The 17,839-nt window shown below is 43.8% G+C and overlaps 2 protein-coding genes across 3 annotated transcripts in view; one reads left to right on the top strand and one right to left on the bottom strand.

Annotated features, from left to right (window-relative positions):
* Positions 1-199: 199 nt before the first annotated feature.
* Positions 200-9,283, top strand: LOC120443893 (lipase 1). The gene is made up of 4 exons (XM_039623320.2): positions 200-399; positions 7,640-7,806; positions 7,868-8,539; positions 8,596-9,283. Exons 2-4 carry the CDS (start codon positions 7,696-7,698, stop codon positions 9,169-9,171), a joined length of 1,359 nt encoding a protein of 452 aa, XP_039479254.1. The 5' UTR covers positions 200-399; positions 7,640-7,695; the 3' UTR covers positions 9,172-9,283.
* Positions 9,284-10,592: 1,309 nt separating this feature from the next.
* The window catches only part of LOC120449192 (E3 ubiquitin-protein ligase TRIM9), a 76,771-nt gene continuing 69,524 nt past the window's right edge, over positions 10,593-17,839 (bottom strand). Inside the window, exons 6-10 of one of the 2 annotated variants that reach the window (XM_039631550.1) lie at positions 17,329-17,361; positions 15,935-16,074; positions 15,474-15,612; positions 13,351-13,584; positions 10,593-12,038 (exon numbers count right to left, since the gene is read on the bottom strand). In XM_039631550.1, coding sequence (XP_039487484.1) covers positions 11,749-12,038; positions 13,351-13,584; positions 15,474-15,612; positions 15,935-16,074; positions 17,329-17,361 — 836 coding nt within the window. In that variant the 3' untranslated portion in view covers positions 10,593-11,748. The remainder of the gene's footprint in view (positions 12,039-13,350; positions 13,585-15,473; positions 15,613-15,934; positions 16,075-17,328; positions 17,362-17,839) is intronic. The other variant, XM_039631560.1, reaches the window with a different exon arrangement.

The following is a 17,839-nucleotide window of genomic DNA, read 5'->3' as shown; positions in this document are numbered from 1 at the left end:
GGCTGGGCAGACACTTAACGGTCATGTGGAGGGCTAACGAGCGATTTCACCCTTTATGGCCAGCACTTGGATGCCATCGGTTATCGGATTCCGTCACGAGTATTTTCATATTTTCAATTAGTAATACCACCGTGGAAATCGGTTTCACTGGCGTATCGCATCGATATGAGTGCTCTTTACGTTATTAGTTCTTGTGCCACTCAATGTACGAGTATTTTGCTTGGCCTTTCCACACATGTTGTTCCACTCACCTCCAGTGTCACGCCCGATGGACACCTTCCGGACTCCCAGTCAATTGCTATTGGTGTGACTTTCGACTGCCTCAGTTGCTCCTCGAATGAGTTCAGTCTTCAATCGGACCCCTTTGCACTCGAGCAGAACGCAACGCAGTCTTAAGTGGTATGAAGATCTTAACTTTCGAACTTTGGTGCACTGAAACAAATCCGGTGTTTAGCTATTAAACACAAACATTTTTGGCACTTTTATGTGAGAAGATATATATATATTAGTGTTGAGTCAAAGACAGGGAATCAGAAATACCTACGGAACAGATTCATACATGAATCTAGATTCTAAATTAATGTCAGCAAAATTTCGTATAATTTGTTAGTACTTTTTCTCAGTGCACTCTTTTGCATGGTTATGTGAGCGTTTTCCATGTTCACACAAGTACAGCCCCTTTGCACTGGCACTCCCCTCTGTAATTTCATGCTCCATTGGCCAACGAAATCGCCACACAATCAAATGAAAAGCTTCGCCCTTTTGGCCAAGGCTTGAATTTTATGTTATACAATCAACGAGCTGAATGCTAAGAATTTGGCCCACATTGCGGCACTTCGGCGGGAGTTTCGTAAAATATATATTTAAATTCCCAGGCCCAATTTATGCACTTCTAAGCTTTTGAAACGAGACATTCAGACTCGTGCATTCATTCCAGCCATTCACTAGCCACTAGCCAGCCAACGCAACTTTCGATTGGCGTTTGTCCAGGGTCCTTGTTTCGTTATTTATGCAGTTTCTCCATGGCACAGGAATACTATCTCCAGCTGTCGCTGTTGTTGTTCTTGTCCTTGCATTCATGGCCACTTGTTTCCGCTCGCCATTTCTTTTGGGCTTTCTCCACTCCACTCCTCTCTGGTCTGATCTGGTGCCCTCCATTTTTATTTATTTTCCCCGACTTTTGTAGTTCTGTTTGCATTTTTTTAAACACTTTTTGCTGTCCCGCTGTCGGGCGCCCCAACACGAGAAGTCCATTTCGAAATTTATGTACACACAAATTGAAAGCGCTGCAAGGGACTGCGAGCCGAAATGAAAGAAAGAAAAGTGTTTTGGTACTGGCGGAAAAACGTTGGCTGCATTTCTCGAATTGCAGTTTCGGTGAAAAAGAATTCGGGGCAGAAAATACAAACGATATGCCTTTAAGTGACACTTGCCAGAAGGTTTTGTATTCCCGATGGGTGGAGATGGTTCCTTTTCGGTGCAGAGGAGCAATGGTCCAGAACCGTGGACAAAACGTTTTGATTGTTGATTTGGGAGAAAAAAAAACGCAGTTTAAAAGACAGCAGATAATGCTTCGACTACTGGGAAAATTATCTAAACCCGTGCCCAAGGGAACAGAAAAAATACCAATTGAATCTATCTGAATCTATCCGCAATATTTATTGCAATCAAGTAATGTTCTAGATCATTTGACATTTCAAGTCATTGTTGTTAGGTATTTTTCCCATTAAATAAGCAAATCGAAATATGCGAGTCAAATTAAGCCATAAAATTCCACTTCACGCATTTAACCTTTGAATACTAAACCATATCAGTTTTAAACTCAGCCAGCGAAGGCACACCCGCTTTAAGCTCATTCAGGCTAAAACAATAAACAAGCAGCGTAGTTTATTGCCCTCTGAACTTCTGGCCAGAGCGAAAAGTTCACCTCGTTTATAAGTCGGCATTGGCAGTTGCGATTGCTCTTGGCATAAATTAGATGCGGCAGCGGCTTTGGAAAATAGGTTGCCATTTGTGCGGCACCCGGCTTCTGTTTCCAAGTTGCCAGCTCCCACTTCCCAGCTCCCACTTCCCAGCTCCCAGTTCCAAGTTCCCAGTTCCAAGTTCCTGGCTCCTGCCGGTGGAGGATCCATGTGCTGCTCGAGGCGTGTCTTTGTTTCGGCGGCGGTGTCATCCCGGGTTAACCTGGACTGAAATTAACCCAGGTGAGCCCACGAAGCTGCGGCCCGTTTCCTGTCAGTCTCTCTGTCCATCGGTCTGTCTGAATGACTGACTGCATTTGCATTTGCATTTCAATGCCCTGCCCTTTTTAAATAGCGCAGCCTTACTGAGAACAAATGTGGATACTTTGAGTATTAGGAAAAAGTAACTTTAACTTGTAGAATACATTTTATAATATGTTGCTCCTCAACAGATTCCATTTATAATTTTACAAAGGATTCTACGCACTGTGGTATAAAGTGTTAAATTTACAAAATATTTAATTCATTTCATTTAACTTTTGCCAGTGCCTTTGTGTATCCCTAATTCTAAACTCAATTATCGCTGAATGCGCGACTGGCAACTGTGTCTTGTGCATGCTAATTTCATTACAATGCAGCTAAAGGGTCCTTGGCCAGCCGCAGGACCCAGCTCAATACCCAATGAATTATGATGGACGTTGTCATGAGTGCGGCACACTCACTTACACACAAGCAGACGATGTGTGTGCGCGTGTGAGTTGGCCATGTTTATCTCTCTGGCCAACGTATACTTAGCACATTTGTCGGGTAGAACGGGGTACGTGGGCGGTGGACTGGGAGCTGGTCAATGAGCGTTTGGCACACACGCTATCAGTAGATTGCTGGCTAGGCGTATTTAGTCGACACGCCCCTGCGAAAAATTGGGGAAAGGGCTTTAAGAAGCACTGATGGCCAAATGAAGTGCTTAACGCCAGGCTACTCGCTATAGCGCGGAAATTGCACTGCAAAATAAATACAAATAATTAAACTGTTAAAATATACATATTTATAGTGTACAAATACATGCAAAGCCAGGAAATCATACTTTGAACTTAAATATATTTATTTAATGCACGCAAAATGTACAAAAGATTTTTGTAATACTTCAAATTCTAGTTCCCACTCCTTTGCAGTTTCAGTGTAGAGCTTAGCGCTGTGGTGCAGAACCCTTTGGCTGCGCCACTTCATTATAAACATTTCTCAATTGATTATCGTTAGTTTTCCATGGGTGGGCTCCACCGCGTGTGGGGCAAGATTGCATGTGGATGTGTGATAATGCCATAATTATGCCCCTGCCTTGGCGTGCTCAACGCTACGGCTCGTGTTATAGTTGCGGCTTTTCCTCGCCGATTATATTTGCACGCATGTCCCTTTTCGCTGCCTATCCCTCGAGCACCACCCAACCACTCAACCACCCAACCACTCAACCACCCAACCACCCAAACTTCCACTCCCACAACCACTCAGCGGGCTGTACGCCGTGCTTTCACGGTTGTCCGGACTCCGGGATCCACTTTTTGCATGCGCCTCGAACATTTGAGTAAGTAATCCCCATAAACTGCTCTTGAAATATTTCATTATCGTAATGACGAGGACTACAGCACATTACATTTATTTCTCGTGCTGTCCCGCAGCAGGTAATCCCTGTCAGATATTGGTAATGAAATGGGCACTGTGATATATTTATAGAAACCCACATAATGGTCATGCAAAAGCATAACTCGGAGGCCCTTTTGTTAAACCAAAAGGCTTTTTAGTGAAGGCGTCTTAATTCCTTTTAATAAGTGACAGGTAAATGTTGGTATTTGCAAAACTGACATTATACATTGGAAAATAAAACAATAGTTTACTTAAATAATAAAGAAGTCCATCTGAGCAATCAGAGAAAACGAGAATAAGGAATAAACACGGACTAACGTTTTATTTTCATGTTAAATAACCTAAGATAGCCAGAATTTAAGTTTACATGGCAAAATATTACCGGTTTCAATTTTGGCACACATTATTATTTCACTTATTTTCTTTTCTTCCATTTATTAAGAGAAATATTTATTTGGAGCCCAATAATTTATTGTATTCATCCACCCAAATTTTCTGACAAATCGACGCCAAATCAATCGATTCCTTCACGCAATTAGTCGCACAAACAAGTTTTCATTAAATGAGCTTAATTCAATTAATTTATGGCTGCAAATTACGAATCGTATTAAATTAAATAACGATGCATCTCTTACACGGCTCAAAAGTGACACAAGGCTGCAGGCAAAAACTTCAGCCGCGGGACATTCGTGAATATAAATTGGAAAATCGATTGCCATCACGCGGCTGTAAATGCAAACTTGTTGGGCAGTGTGAAAAGCAACCATGTTTTCAGTTGAAAGTCTTCTCGTTTTCCATAAATTAATCAATTCTGCGCTGTCAGTAGTAATCCTTTATCACTCGCTCACTTTATTGATGGGCGACGTGCGGATGCGGCAGCATTCTCCGGCTTCAGATATTTGTGAACCTGTGACAATACGCAAATAATTGCGTAATTAATGGAAAAAGCATCATATTTTTTATTGCCAGAAATTAACAGGCGGTCGACACGCCATAGGGAAGGAGGACAATTGATAGCAACCATTCTCGCCGATTCCCTTAGTTGAATCAACAGTAAATGGTGTGTAATTTTTAAATGAATTAACTTAAGTTCCCTTCTGCATCGTCGCCTCATTGCTATTCACATTGCTGTTTTGCATAACTTCAATATTAAATTCGGAAAAATGGGTGAAATTGGCTGCAAATGGCAGAGATTCATCGACTCTGACCCTGAACTTGTCGCACTGCAGAAATAAATTTTAAGGGCAGATCCAGATCCATGTACTGTGGCACGTGCACAAAAGTAATTACAAAACGCAGACAAAGTGGGGGCGGGATCCCCTTTTACAGCGAGTGGGCGTGGCCAGGGGCAGTTGAGTGGGGCTGACAGCTAAAAAACGAATTGTAATTGCCTCGGAGTCAAGTTCCGCGCACAGAAAATATTTTATTCAAACTCCAAGTGCTACCTACTGCAAATCTAAATGTATTTTAAAATTTCCAAAATATTTGTAAAGTATTATTGAGCAAAAAATACAGAAAAGGCTTGTCAGTGATTTGAATTTAAATGGTAAATGGCAAAACTGGTAATATTACATATCAGTTAGAAATACCAACTAAGTGAAGTATTAAGTACAATTTCCTTTTAAGCAATGTGAATAGTACAAGCTCATATTGCTTTTCTCTCAGTGCACCAAGCGAAGTCGCTTGGAAGTGACTACAATATGGCCACCCCCGACCCCACTTGTCTGGCCAACACTTGACTTTAACCTCTGCTAAAGTGGAAGTTGTTCCTTTGACTGGCTGGCCAACGGAATGGAGTCCTGTTCTGGCCCGGTTCCAAAAACTTTGCTAAAGTCGTAAAGTTTCCCAGGCCGAAACTGCGAACCGGCGGCCACCTATTCAATGAGGCTTCACGCACTTTTTCGTTTCCCTGGCGCCGTAATGAGCGAAAACTTCGGAGGCAGTTGCTCCGTTTCGGCCAAGACAAAGATATGCCATGAAATTTTATGCGCGCGTGATTAAAAGTCACGTGCGTGGCCAACATAAAGGGGTTCCTCGATGGGGGAGGAACTGAGCCGGATTTGAGCAACTGCTGCAGCTAATGTGAGTCCACGACGGGCGAACAATGCTGATCATAATCTCGGCAGACCGCGCCAGATGCTGCCACTAACGAGCCTGGAACACTTAAGCAGCTTTGCTCTACACTTTCAGTCAAATCAGGTACTAATGGACCAGGAACATTACCAAAAGTCTTTAGGATACTTGCGAACTACTACTACCTCTTGGTATTTGAAAAGATATTTAATAAATATATTATAAATTCTGGCTGCAACTTATTTACCATATTTATACACATTTTCCGTCCAGTGTATCTCGATAGCTGCACTTCAGGCCAAATTCTGTGCTCCCATTGTCTCAGTTTAGCTCCCACCAAGGGCTCCCTGGCCAATTGATTGGTCTTGTTTTCATTGTGGGCCAAGCGGGTTTCGTTTTAAGCCAGCACCTCAGTCGGCTGCAAGTTGCAACACGCTTTTGGCCAGTTGATTGTCCTCTGATTGGCAGTTGGCACCATAATAACACAAATCCGCTGGGAAACGGGCAAATGGCTAATTGTCGTGGCACGCGTCGTCGGGACTTCAAGGAACTGCCTGCTTGGCCCGACTATTAAGGTGAGACCGGGAAATTTGGTAACTGCTTTGGTAAGCTGACAGCTAAATTTGTGGACTGAAAAAAGTGGGTCAAAAGGGCAACGATTTGGTAAAGTTGGAGTAGAGGTCCACACCAACTAACATGGAGGTCTTGCTTAAAGTAACTTTAGCTACCTTCAGCTCAGTGATTTATTGTTGATAAAACAATATATTTTGGAAAATTCATCGACACTTCAAGAACAATGCTCTCGGCGTGTGAAGCTATCCCAATTGACACTTCTGGGAAATTAATTTTAAAGGCAGCCCAAAAGGCATTGTCCCCTGAAGTTCTCGCCCATCGAGCATGAAACCGAGGCTTCAACTTCAACATCCTGCCAACTGACTTGTGCAGAGCCGCAGACCCACAGAGCCACGCCCCCTGTGCTGCCCCTCATGCCATGGGATGTCAAGTTGCCATCGCTGCCACTTCAGCCCACCTCCACCCACTCACACTCACACTCACACCCACCCACACCCACTTCCACCCACTTCCACCCACTCTTGTGCTGGCATTGCGAACATGTGGTGACAACGGCGAATTAAGTTATTTGTCAAATGTCGAAACGTTGGCCGGCACACAGTCACACATCGAGCCTACGAATCGCCCGTCATCGGAGTCGGATCCGAGTCAGATTCGAAAATCCGGACACGGACCGGGTCTGGAAGGGATTCCGCTCCATCCGCGCCGCTTTGTCAGCCTGTCAGTCGTCGTTGTGACAGCAGTTGCTGCAAATAAAGGAGCGGCGAATATTTTATGCAGAAGCCGAAATCAATTTTTGCCAATCAATTGCGAAAAAAGAAAGCGATGACGTAGGCAATGAAAGGGACGAATTCAAATGTTTGGCAAGTGGACACGGTTCACTCCACAACTGAATTAAAAATTTAATTTTCCAATTAAGCCGGCAAACATTTCTAGGATCATACGCTTGCCGAAGTGGCGTGGCAAATCTGATTAAAGGGAGAGCCCTTTGATTTGAGCGATGGTGGGCATTAGAAGGTGGCTATAAAGCCTTTAACACGTAAAAAAATTATTAAAATAGTAAAATATTTATTTTGATATAATATATAATAAATAAATAAATGCATTTTTATTAGGTCACTTTTGTTTATAGCATTTGGATGTTTGTTTGTTCGCTTGACATTGAAGGAACCTCGTCTAGCCGTTCCAGCTGATTGGTTATTAAATGAGTGCAGATCGCAGCAATTTACGCCAGTGGGCACACTGAGCTTTGGCCAGTGTCATTTAAAAACATTTTTATTTGCCTCAATTTAAAAACGTTTCCCGTCACATACAACCGAAAATGAGCTGGCCACGATTCGATTAAACGATAAGCGTAGAAAAACCACTCAAATCATATTCCATACTAATTACAGCGCTTTAGTGGCCGGTGGGCTTGCACTGAACTCGATTTAGTCACGGATCGAACGCCATGTCACAAGCAATCTGGTTTCTCCTGGTGCTCGGGTGCTGCGAGGTTTTGGGTGGCTATATGGAGGATAACTACCCGGCGAGCGTGATTGAGGATGCCCACCTGAACACGGTGAGTAAAGTGCGTGCTTTATTCCAACCAAACTCATTGAACTCTCTTCTGTGCCGTATAGATACAACTGCTGAAGAAGTACAAGCATCCAGCGGAAACCCACCAGATGACCACGGATGATAAGTACATCCTAACCCTCCATCGCATACCTCGACCTGGGGCCAAGCCAGTACTGCTGGTTCACGGACTAGAGGACTCCTCTTCCACGTGGATCTCGATGGGTCCAGAAAGTGGCCTGGGTTACTTCCTCTACGCCAATGGCTACGACGTCTGGATGGGTAATGTCAGGGGGAATCGCTACTCCAAGGGCCATGTGAAACTCAACCCCAATACGGACAAGTCCTACTGGAGCTTCTCCTGGCACGAGATAGGCATGTACGATCTACCAGCGATGATCGATGGTGTTCTGCAGAAAACGGGTTACCAGAAGCTGAGCTACTTCGGTCACTCCCAGGGAACCACCTCGTTCTATGTGATGGCCTCCAGTAGACCCGAGTACAATGCGAAGATCCATCTGATGAGCGCCCTAGCCCCCGTGGCCTTTATGAAGCACATGAAGGCACCACTCATGGGCATGGCTCGCATGGGCATGAACATGTTTAGCGAAAACTTTGAGATGTTTCCGCACTCGGAAATATTTCTCAACCATTGCCTTTCCTCTGCCTCCATGCTGAGGACCTGCATGCGATTCTACTGGCAGATTGTGGGAATGAATCGGGAGGAGCAAAATATGGTAGGTATTCTAATGAAACTCCATTTGAAATTCTGCTACAATCTACATGTTTACAGACCATGTTCCCTGTGGTTTTGGGCCATCTTCCCAGTGGCGCCAATCTTAAACAAGCGCTCCACTACCTCCAACTGCAGAAATCCGATCGTTTCTGCCAGTACGAATACGAGCCCAAGGAGAACCAGAAGCTCTACGGACGTTCCACTCCGCCGGATTACCGCCTCGAAAGGATCAGCGCTCCGGTTGCCCTGTACTATGGCAGTAATGACTACCTGGCGGCCGTGGAGGATGTGCAGCGATTGGCTAAAGTGCTGCCCAATGTGGTCGAGAACCACCTGTACCGTAAATGGAACCACATGGACATGCTCTGGGGCGTCAGTGCAAGGCGTTCGATTCAGCCCAGGATTCTGCAGGTGATGCAGTACTGGGAGGCAGGAGGAGTAGCTAAGGATGCCACCACCGGCTCACCCGTGGAGGAGGATGTGCCCCAGCCGACAACGGTGACTCCTATCGAGGCAGGAGATCCGGAAGAGCAGGAGGAAGCTGGCAGTGACCAGGGAAATGAGGAATATGAAGGTCATGTAGAAGGAACTGAGCAGCTTGAAGCTACCACCAGTCCTACCGGGGAACTATAGGTTCTGTAAGGAAAGGACATACGATTTTAAAGGAACGATGGTTTGATGGTTCACAAGGTATACGTTGTGTTTTCTCAAATGTGAAATTATGCACTGACTAATAAATGGATTACAGCCAAAATCAATAGATTAAATCATACATTTTAATAGTAACAGTATTATATCAATATGCTCATCAAGCTTTTTGAAAATGATTCCAAGCTATTGCAAAATTATCTACCATGTTCCAAAACTCCCAAAAACTTGAAGCTTGGCATCCCAGCTTTTCTCGGTATTTATGAGTTTTTGAGCGTACTGCAGCAATCACGTGCCACATTCGCCATACCGCCCCACTAATACCACCAACTGGAAACGTTTTGGGAATTTGAGAGGGCAACGAGGCGCGAAAACATTTACTCAACGCTTAGCAGCTGTTGGTTAGTTTGCGGGGGCAAGTTTTCCCGGGAGGAAAACTGGCGGGGAATGGGGTAGAGATGGCGGCTTGTCGGGAGTTGTTCTTGTTCGGCGACGTGCGGCGAAAGTTTTTTATGATTTATGAAGCAGGCGACGATGGAGCAGCTGCTGCAAGTCCTGTGCCCCATGTCCTGTGTCCCATGTCCTGTGTCCTGCGTCCTGTCTTCCATCTCTTGTCTGCTGTCTCCGTCGACGGATGCGGATGTGGATGTGGATGCGGATAAGGATGTGAGGAGGGGGCGCAGCTAAGCGCTTTCCCTTGTTAGTTTCCCAACTGCAACCCGGATATAAAAATTGCACTTTGATGCGTTTTCCTGGCACATAACTATATACGTCGCACATATAAATAAATAGTGAAAACAATGTGGGGCCGACACAACAAAAGTTTCTTTGGCGGTTTTTTCAGCGCCGTGCTCATTAAAATTTCGCTTTTGTCAAACCCACCGAACAATGGAGCATCTGCCCCCATAAAGCACTCGCACCGAAAACATTCTAGAAATGCCGACTCTGGCAGTTGACACATGCTGCTTTCCAAGCCATCGTAGTGCTAAAGTTAAGTGTGTAATTTGTGAAAGTGTGTGGTGTGTGGATGAATGCCAAAACAACAAACAGGATTCATATTGTTCGTTGGCGACACATTTCCCGCTTCAGATGCTGTCCCCAGCAGTAAATGGAGAACAACTAAACTGCAGAACAAACACGGGAACTCGCTCAGAAATTGGCACAATGAACTCCGGCTTTTCCACTAATGCGTCACCAAATGAAAAGCGAGGAAAGTGACGTTTCGTGGGACAAATAACCATACACTAAAGTTTAGTGACTAATTGATATGTGAAAAACTGTATAGCTTGTTGATTACCATCTCATAATTATTGGTAATAGTTTCAAGCCGCATTAAATTTGACCAGAATGCTGAAAGAAAAACGCTGCTCTTTAAATTTATTATCATTTTTTCATATTTATTTTGTTTCCGTTTTTTTAAATAAACTCATTTATATGTGTGCTTGTAGTTGCCCACGCAATTACATTTTTTGCTCTTCGGTTTGTTTGCACTATTATTACTATTATAAATATTTAAACATGCATAGTAATGGTAATTAACTTTAATTGTGGTTTTTGCTGTATATAGGCTTAAGTTGAAAAGTATAAATAGTCCGTACATATATTGGAATTTAATTTTATGCATTTAACCTTAAATAGAAAATATCTAGAATAGCCGAACGTTTATTAAAAAATACATTAATATTTACAGGAAACTAAGCGGTACATTAAGTATTAATATTCCGATGCATATTTGATTTTATAAGCAAAATTCTTGGCTTTAAATTGGTTTTCGTGTTTGGGGACATTTATTTTATGCGGCTTTTGCAGTGCTTTTAAATGTTGAAAGTTATTAATTTTTGTGACATTTTTTTGTTGATTTTGCAGTGGTTAGTTTTGCACATTTAAACGAGGTCTTTTTGCCGTGTTTTTCCTACCGTACTTATAAAAAACATGTTCTTTTCAGTCTTTAAAATAAAAACTCCCCCGAAACACGTAGATTTTGATTTCATTTTAGCCTCAAACAAATGCATATTTGTTAGCCATAAACATTAAACTTAACACACGTACGTGTGATGACATACAGATGCAGATTTTTAGCTACACTAATTGCTAATTGGATTTTACCTTAGATTTTATTCGCTTGCGTTTAAATTAGATTTGTTTTTTTGGTGTTCGCGATTGTATTATAACTTGTTTTTTTGTTGCACGGTGCTTGATTTTTGGCTCTATTTTTGTGTTGAAAAACATTGAGAGTTTTGTTATTGTATTTTACATCGAGATACCTTTAAATGCTTTCAATTATTTTTAATAATTCCTCTCCGATTTGGCGCAGCGTTTTACAAACAGTGCCTAGAACTACGAATAGAGATACGATTAAATGCAGATATGTCGCTGAACTTTGCCCGAAACTACACGTACACATACACCCATAAACCCATACATCCATATATGTAAGCTGTCTGAGTAAACTGCTCGTATTAAGGTAATGCTATATAGACACCGATAACTGCCAAATGTCAAGCTCTATGTACACAATTTGCTAACAATTTGCTGGTAACCCCGTCTAGGAGTAGATCCCCTCTAGAAGTAGTCCATCTTGGGCGCATCCATGGCCGTGTGCATGGTCAGAGTGACGCCCCTGTTGATGCTCACTGCCGGATAGAAGACGCCGTAGAGATCCCGGAACGCCACCGATCCCTGCGGCATTTCGTTGACCAGGAAGCTGAGAGTGTGCCTCTCCAGATCCAGGAGCACTCCGATCGTACTACCCGTGGTGATGCCACCCTCCACTCGCCGCTCGTGTATGGAGTTGTGCTGAAACCAGGATCGCTGGCGGTCGATGTACATGGCGAATGACTTTTCGTCCTTGCCTAAGGATCACAATAAAAAGGTACAAAATTATAGACAAGCTGTAGTTGGTAGCAAAAGTAACATTTACTTATTACGAAACTCCTTAGAAATACACATTTAAAGCAGTCAACCCATCTTCCTCTCAGCTTAAGTGCCAAAAATCGTCACCCGAATTCGTTGATAATTTGAATGCCCCAAATAATCTTTGCTCTCCGTTTCCGTGACTTGCTGAACTCAGTTGCAGCTCCAAGTTGCGAACTTTGAACTCCGCCTGGCACGATGGCTCCCCCGACTCCTCGCCGTATCCTTGGCTTGTCAGTTTGCCGTCTGTCGTTTCAGTCCTGCGGAATTATAACTGACAAACGCAGGAGCAACAGGATCGGGCGGAAGTACACATAGCTATATACATAGATATATTCGTATCTATAGAACGCATGAGGGTCGTAAAACAACTTGGCAAACTGCAACTGTTAGTGTCAATGTCAGTCGCTGGGGGCGCCACCTGCTCCGTAACGCTTTGCATATGAAAATTTAATTCGAAAACTTGAGTTTTCCAGCAGCGCCGGACCAGCGATGCTGGCGGGCACGTGTTAAATGGCGCGTGAGCAGCTTGGGGAATAAATTGTGTAAGTGAAAAGGATACACGCAGCGCACAGCGCAAAGACTTAAAAAGATAAAAAAAAAAAATAAAAAAAAAAGTGTGGCATGGGATGCGCTGCCGCAAATAAACTTTTGCATTTGACAAAAGTTTAAGTGCCGCACTTTTAATTACTTTTGTCTGCACTCCCAGTGCCTTCGCCTGTGGAAACCATCCACTTTCTAACCACTCCCCACGCAACCACGCACATTTTCAATCAATTTGCCGAGGCATTCTTCAAGGCGCCTCTGCCAAGTCCTTGTGTTTGTGATTGTGCTTGTGTTTGTCTTTGCCTTTGTCTCAGTCTGGTAACGAAAGACACCCCATCCCACGCACATGCAACAAGAAATGGCAAAAGTTTTCGATACGCCCCCCTGCCACTTGGCACTCGATTTTATTGGCATCGCATTGCGAGGCGGCAAAATGGCAAAGTTTTTAAGTTGCCGAACCGAACTCCCTCCGGAATCCCAGTCTATTAGCTGTGCGAACTTTGCGCATACGTATTGGCTCTTTTGTCAACGCCAGAATCTATTTGTTGTGCAGATTTTCCACTTCGCCTCTGCCCTGCTTATTTTCGATCAAAGTTTCTATCCCGGCGGCGTCTGCTCTGAATTGTTAATTGAATTGCGAATGCGAGTGTGACCAGTAACCCACTTCAAGGTGAGCCACAGGGCCACCAAGCGACAAGTACTCACCCAGCATTTTGTTGCGGGCCACGTCGATGCGGGCCACTCCAAAGGCCGGATCCGTGTCCGCCGTATAGTTGTCGATGGTGAACTCCCAGTAGTGGACGCCGCGGGAGAATCCCACGGAGCCGAGGGCCACACGGTGCTCCCAGCCCTCGACGCTCACGGTGGCGTTGTTTTTGCTGAAGATTAAGCCAGAACCGGCTCCGCCGCTCAGAACGGGATCAAACGTGAACCAGGCCACTGCAATGGAATGGAGAGAAAAACAGACGATAAATACACTAGGAACAATGTGCTAAAAATCATTGAAAGCTGAAAGAATCACCCATAAATACCCCTTAGCAATAACACCGTTGCTAGGGTATTATTGTCACTTTTGGTTACAAATCATGTTGCATAACAAGCAAGCTAAATCGCATTCCTTTAATGAGATAAGAATGTTTTCTTCATGTCCTTCCCCACTACCCAACTGATTATGGACCAATAGTATCCCATTACCGCGTTATTATTTCCAAGTTTAAGACCACCATCTTTTCCCAGTGCACGGGGCAGTGAAAAGTGGAAAGAAAAACAAAGCCAGACCGGTTTGCAGTTTTCCCCATTGTCAAAGCTCAAGTGGCCAGTGCAATTCGGAGTCCAAGTTGCTGGCTCCTTGCAGTTCATGCTGTTATGCGCCGCAAAGTAGGCAACGAGTGGCGAGTCGAGTGGAGTGCTTTATTAAATTTCCTTTTTTATTGTTGTGGCCGCATTAAGTGGCCAAGGCTAGTCCGGAATCAGCTGGGACCAGCTCCAGAGAGCTATGGCTCCACTTCTCGGTCTGCTGACGATGATGACGTTGCCTGTTTTATTGGCCACCAAAGGCAATTGTGTGGCCAAGCAAGCCGCAAAGCAAGCATCTGGGCCAGGAGGATCTCCGGCTGGCCATTGTTTTGTTTATGTCGGGCATATGACTTTGCGATTAAAACTATGAGGGATTTGAGCCAGGCACTATAAACCCAGAGTCCTGGATGCCCAGGCATTTAATTAGATTTTATAAACTGTACCCAGTTTCTTAATTGGATGACCAAGTGGACGACCAAGCTAAAATATTTGCCAAATTAATGCGTCTGAAGTTGGGATTAGGAGTCTATTAAAAGGGACTAAAAGTGGTCCTTAATCGGCTTTGGTTTATTAGCTTTAGTTTGAAGATCCATAAGATGTGGATTTGCCATAGCTTTAGATGTACTAGAGTTTTATAAATAGATTCGTTAATTTCTTAACTGGGTTTTTCAATTTGTCACGTAACCAAACGACCGCATCTTAGCTGGCTAATTGAAATTACTTGAGCACTTTCATATCCCAAGACTGTCGTCTTGTAAACTGTTTTCCTAATGTCCTTAAGGTGTCCGACTTAACCCATTAGTGCCGACCACCCGCAAATGTCACGAGCCATAAACTGTTAACTGGTTTTGCGTTAATTACTTAGGGACACGCGCTCGGTGTAAACACTTTATAAAATGGCAATTTGCAGTGGGATCGGCTCGGTTTCGGTTTCGAGTTCGGATGGAACCGCTTAAATCGCCTGTGACCCCCTTTGAAGGCAGCTCGCAGACAGCGAGGAATAATCAATTAAAAGTTGCAAATTAATGGGGACCAACTAATAAAACGCCGGACAGAAAATGTTGCCTAGAGCGCTCTGTTAATTTTATAAATTAAACAACTTTACGCGGCGTTCCGTTTGTGGTGAGCAGTGGGAGTGGCACTGGAACTGGAACTGGAGGAACAGGAGCTGCTGTCAGGTGGCGCATGCATCAATCAAGTGCGAATTGGATTGCAGAAGACATCCTCCCCCTTCGGCGACCAACTCCACCTCCAGTCCCAGCACCATTTCCATTCACATTTTCCTGCCCCGCAGGCGCAAAAGGGGTCAATGGCTGTTTGACATGCAAAGCACGAACGGGAAACCAGGAGAAGCCGGGACTCGGAACTGAAAATCGGGAACTTGGAGCTCGAGAGGTGGATATGGAATTGGGGTGGCACATGACCGAAAAGGATTAAATTATAAAACAGTTGGGAAAGTAGCTCACCGGCGAGCGTGGTGGAGCTTAATTGAAAAAGCTAGTAGAGCTGGAAACATGAAAAGCGGAACTCACCTTCGGCAGTCTGCAGTCCAATCAGCTCCGAGTATTCACCCTCTCCGGCGGAATTGAAGGCCTTCACCCGGGCATTGTACATCGAGTTGAAGTGCAGTCCGTCCACGGTGCAAATTGTTTCCTTGCCGCAGTAGACTTCCTGAATGGGGGCAGGCAATCAAATTAAAGTTCTGGGTTAATAAATTGGAAGATGACAGCCATTCACTCATTCACTCAGCCAATCAGCACTTGAACCGAGCCATTCATTAGCTGTTTTGGCATTCATTTGGCTATACTCATTCACACATTAGTTTATTCACATTTTCTATAGTTTGTCAAATAAATTTAGTAAGGAAATTCACAATCTCAATTAACGATCTACATAACAAGGTTTTAAAAAGCGTGCTTTTAGTTCAAAGTGCTTTGATGAATTTGTTACATATCATTTTAAATATTATTATTATCATTTTGATTTTACGTACCCTAAATTCACCGCCGTTGCCATCATCCAGTTCCAAGACATATCCTTCGACAAATGAGTGATTCGGTGGCTGCCACGCAACGGTAACCGAATTGTTCTCGGCTGAGCAATCCGATGGCAGTATAGTTGGTGTCATGGGTGCTGTTGGCAAAATAGAATGGTTGTCTTTAGCTGGGAAACGATCAATAAGAGCCCCAAATAAGTGTTAGTGCTAGTATAGAGGTAGTGAAATAAATGTAAACCAAATTATCAGTAAAACTAAGACAAAACCACAACCAATAAAAGAGTTTCGATGGATAAAAGCCGCAAGGACAACAAATTGATTCCTGGACTTAGCAAACGAATCTGTCAACCGAAAGACACCCTCGTTTGTTGAAGTTTCACTTTTTATTAATTGCCCAGAGGGGGCTGGCCACGCCCAGGTGTCGTAAAATCGGGGCATAAAACCAACGCCTGGTAATAAAAATTCATGACACAACACAAATGGCGAGTCCGAAGGGAAGCGCCTAAAATTATGCCGCAAAATAAACATAAAAACAGCGGCACTTCGGGCATTTCCGCTCCCCTGAACAGGCATCGAATTAAAAAGGCGCCAAAAGCTGTCAAATGTCACCGAAACAAAAAGCAAAAAGCAAAAAGCGAGGTACAAAGTAAAAAGCTGAAATCAAGGTGCCTCGGCAATCGGGCTAAAAGTGTAAGGGATAAGCCTAAGCAGCCCGCTGGAAGAGGGTCAATTGCGAGGGAAAATACCAGAAAAAGGGGCTATGGAACATAAAAATAATAAACATATAAAACGAAAAATGCGAAATAAAAGCTTAAGCATGAAATAATGAAGATGGGAAAGAGTAGTCAAATGAAAAGCGACGGGCGACGGCAAAAACGTGGCGTAAAAAATTATGTCACTTGAAATAACATCGGTGACCACGCCCCCCAATGGAAGCCCTAAGGGTTGACAGTATTTTTTGACATTCGCCAGGAAACGGAAGTGAAGCCGAAAATATTTCGACGCATTTTCGGGCAGTTTGTATTCCCAGCTAGTGGCTCAAATGAAAATGAAAATGAAAAATTATTATGCGTAGGCGTGTGCCCGTCGAACGGAAAAGAACGGAAAACAAAGGTGGAAAGCAATGGCCAAAATCCATGAAAACAAAATGGCCGACAAGCCAGGTCGATGTGTGTGTGTATGAGTGAGTAAATGAGCATGTGTGTGTGTGTGTGAGAGAGAGAGAGAGGGAGTCCAATAGCACCAAAAAATCAGTTTTTCCCAAAAACAGAAGAAAAAAAATTATTGAATCAAGCTGCATGTGTTTCTGTCTTGTGTACGAAAACTTAATTTGTGTATTGATTTTTTCATTTGAAATGTTTTGCATTCAAGTGGTTGTGGTTTTTGCTCACCTGCCGGACATCTTTCATCTCCATCTTTGACGGCTTTAGATGATTTGTTTGGTTTTATGGGTATATTCATTTAAATGATAGCAAGCGGCACATTCAGAATGACAGGAAGATGCAAGAAAAGCACAAATATGTTAGCCATATCAGATGTTTAATGTATCTTAATAGTTATTTCGCAGTCTGTGTGTGTGTGTGCACTATCCGATTTCAACACTTTCACTTTAATTGAGGGGCATCTATTTCGGGTGCTCCTTTCCCCCAAAAGTTGTCAGCAGCAACTACACTCTGCTAGTTCTAAATTTGAGAGCCCATCTCCCGGGGGAGTTCCCCAAACTATTTTTGAAGCCCTTCAGCCGGAACTCCTAAACGACCCTCGATTGAAGGGCTCTTTCCCCTTTTGTTTTGAGTGGAGGCTCTGTTTTTGTTTATGTTTTTGCCAGTGCCTACAGGGTGGGCCAAAGTCACACCTTTGGCCAATTGGGTGGGTCTGTGTGTATGTGCGTAATTAGTGACA

This window comes from Drosophila santomea, chromosome 2L (genome assembly GCF_016746245.2).
Source record: "Drosophila santomea strain STO CAGO 1482 chromosome 2L, Prin_Dsan_1.1, whole genome shotgun sequence".
Taxonomy (NCBI): domain Eukaryota; kingdom Metazoa; phylum Arthropoda; class Insecta; order Diptera; family Drosophilidae; genus Drosophila; species Drosophila santomea.
The sequence above is the reverse complement of the archived record's forward strand: the minus strand, read 5'-3'. Positions and strand labels throughout refer to the sequence as shown.

Coding starts and splice junctions, on each gene's coding strand:
- LOC120443893 (XM_039623320.2), top strand. CDS start 7,696: ATGTCACAAGCAATCTGGTTTCTCCTGGTGCTCGGGTGCTGCGAGGTT. Junction 7,807..7,867: donor AGGATGCCCACCTGAACACG/GTGAGTAAAGTG, acceptor TGTGCCGTATAG/ATACAACTGCTGAAGAAGTA. Junction 8,540..8,595: donor ATCGGGAGGAGCAAAATATG/GTAGGTATTCTA, acceptor ACATGTTTACAG/ACCATGTTCCCTGTGGTTTT.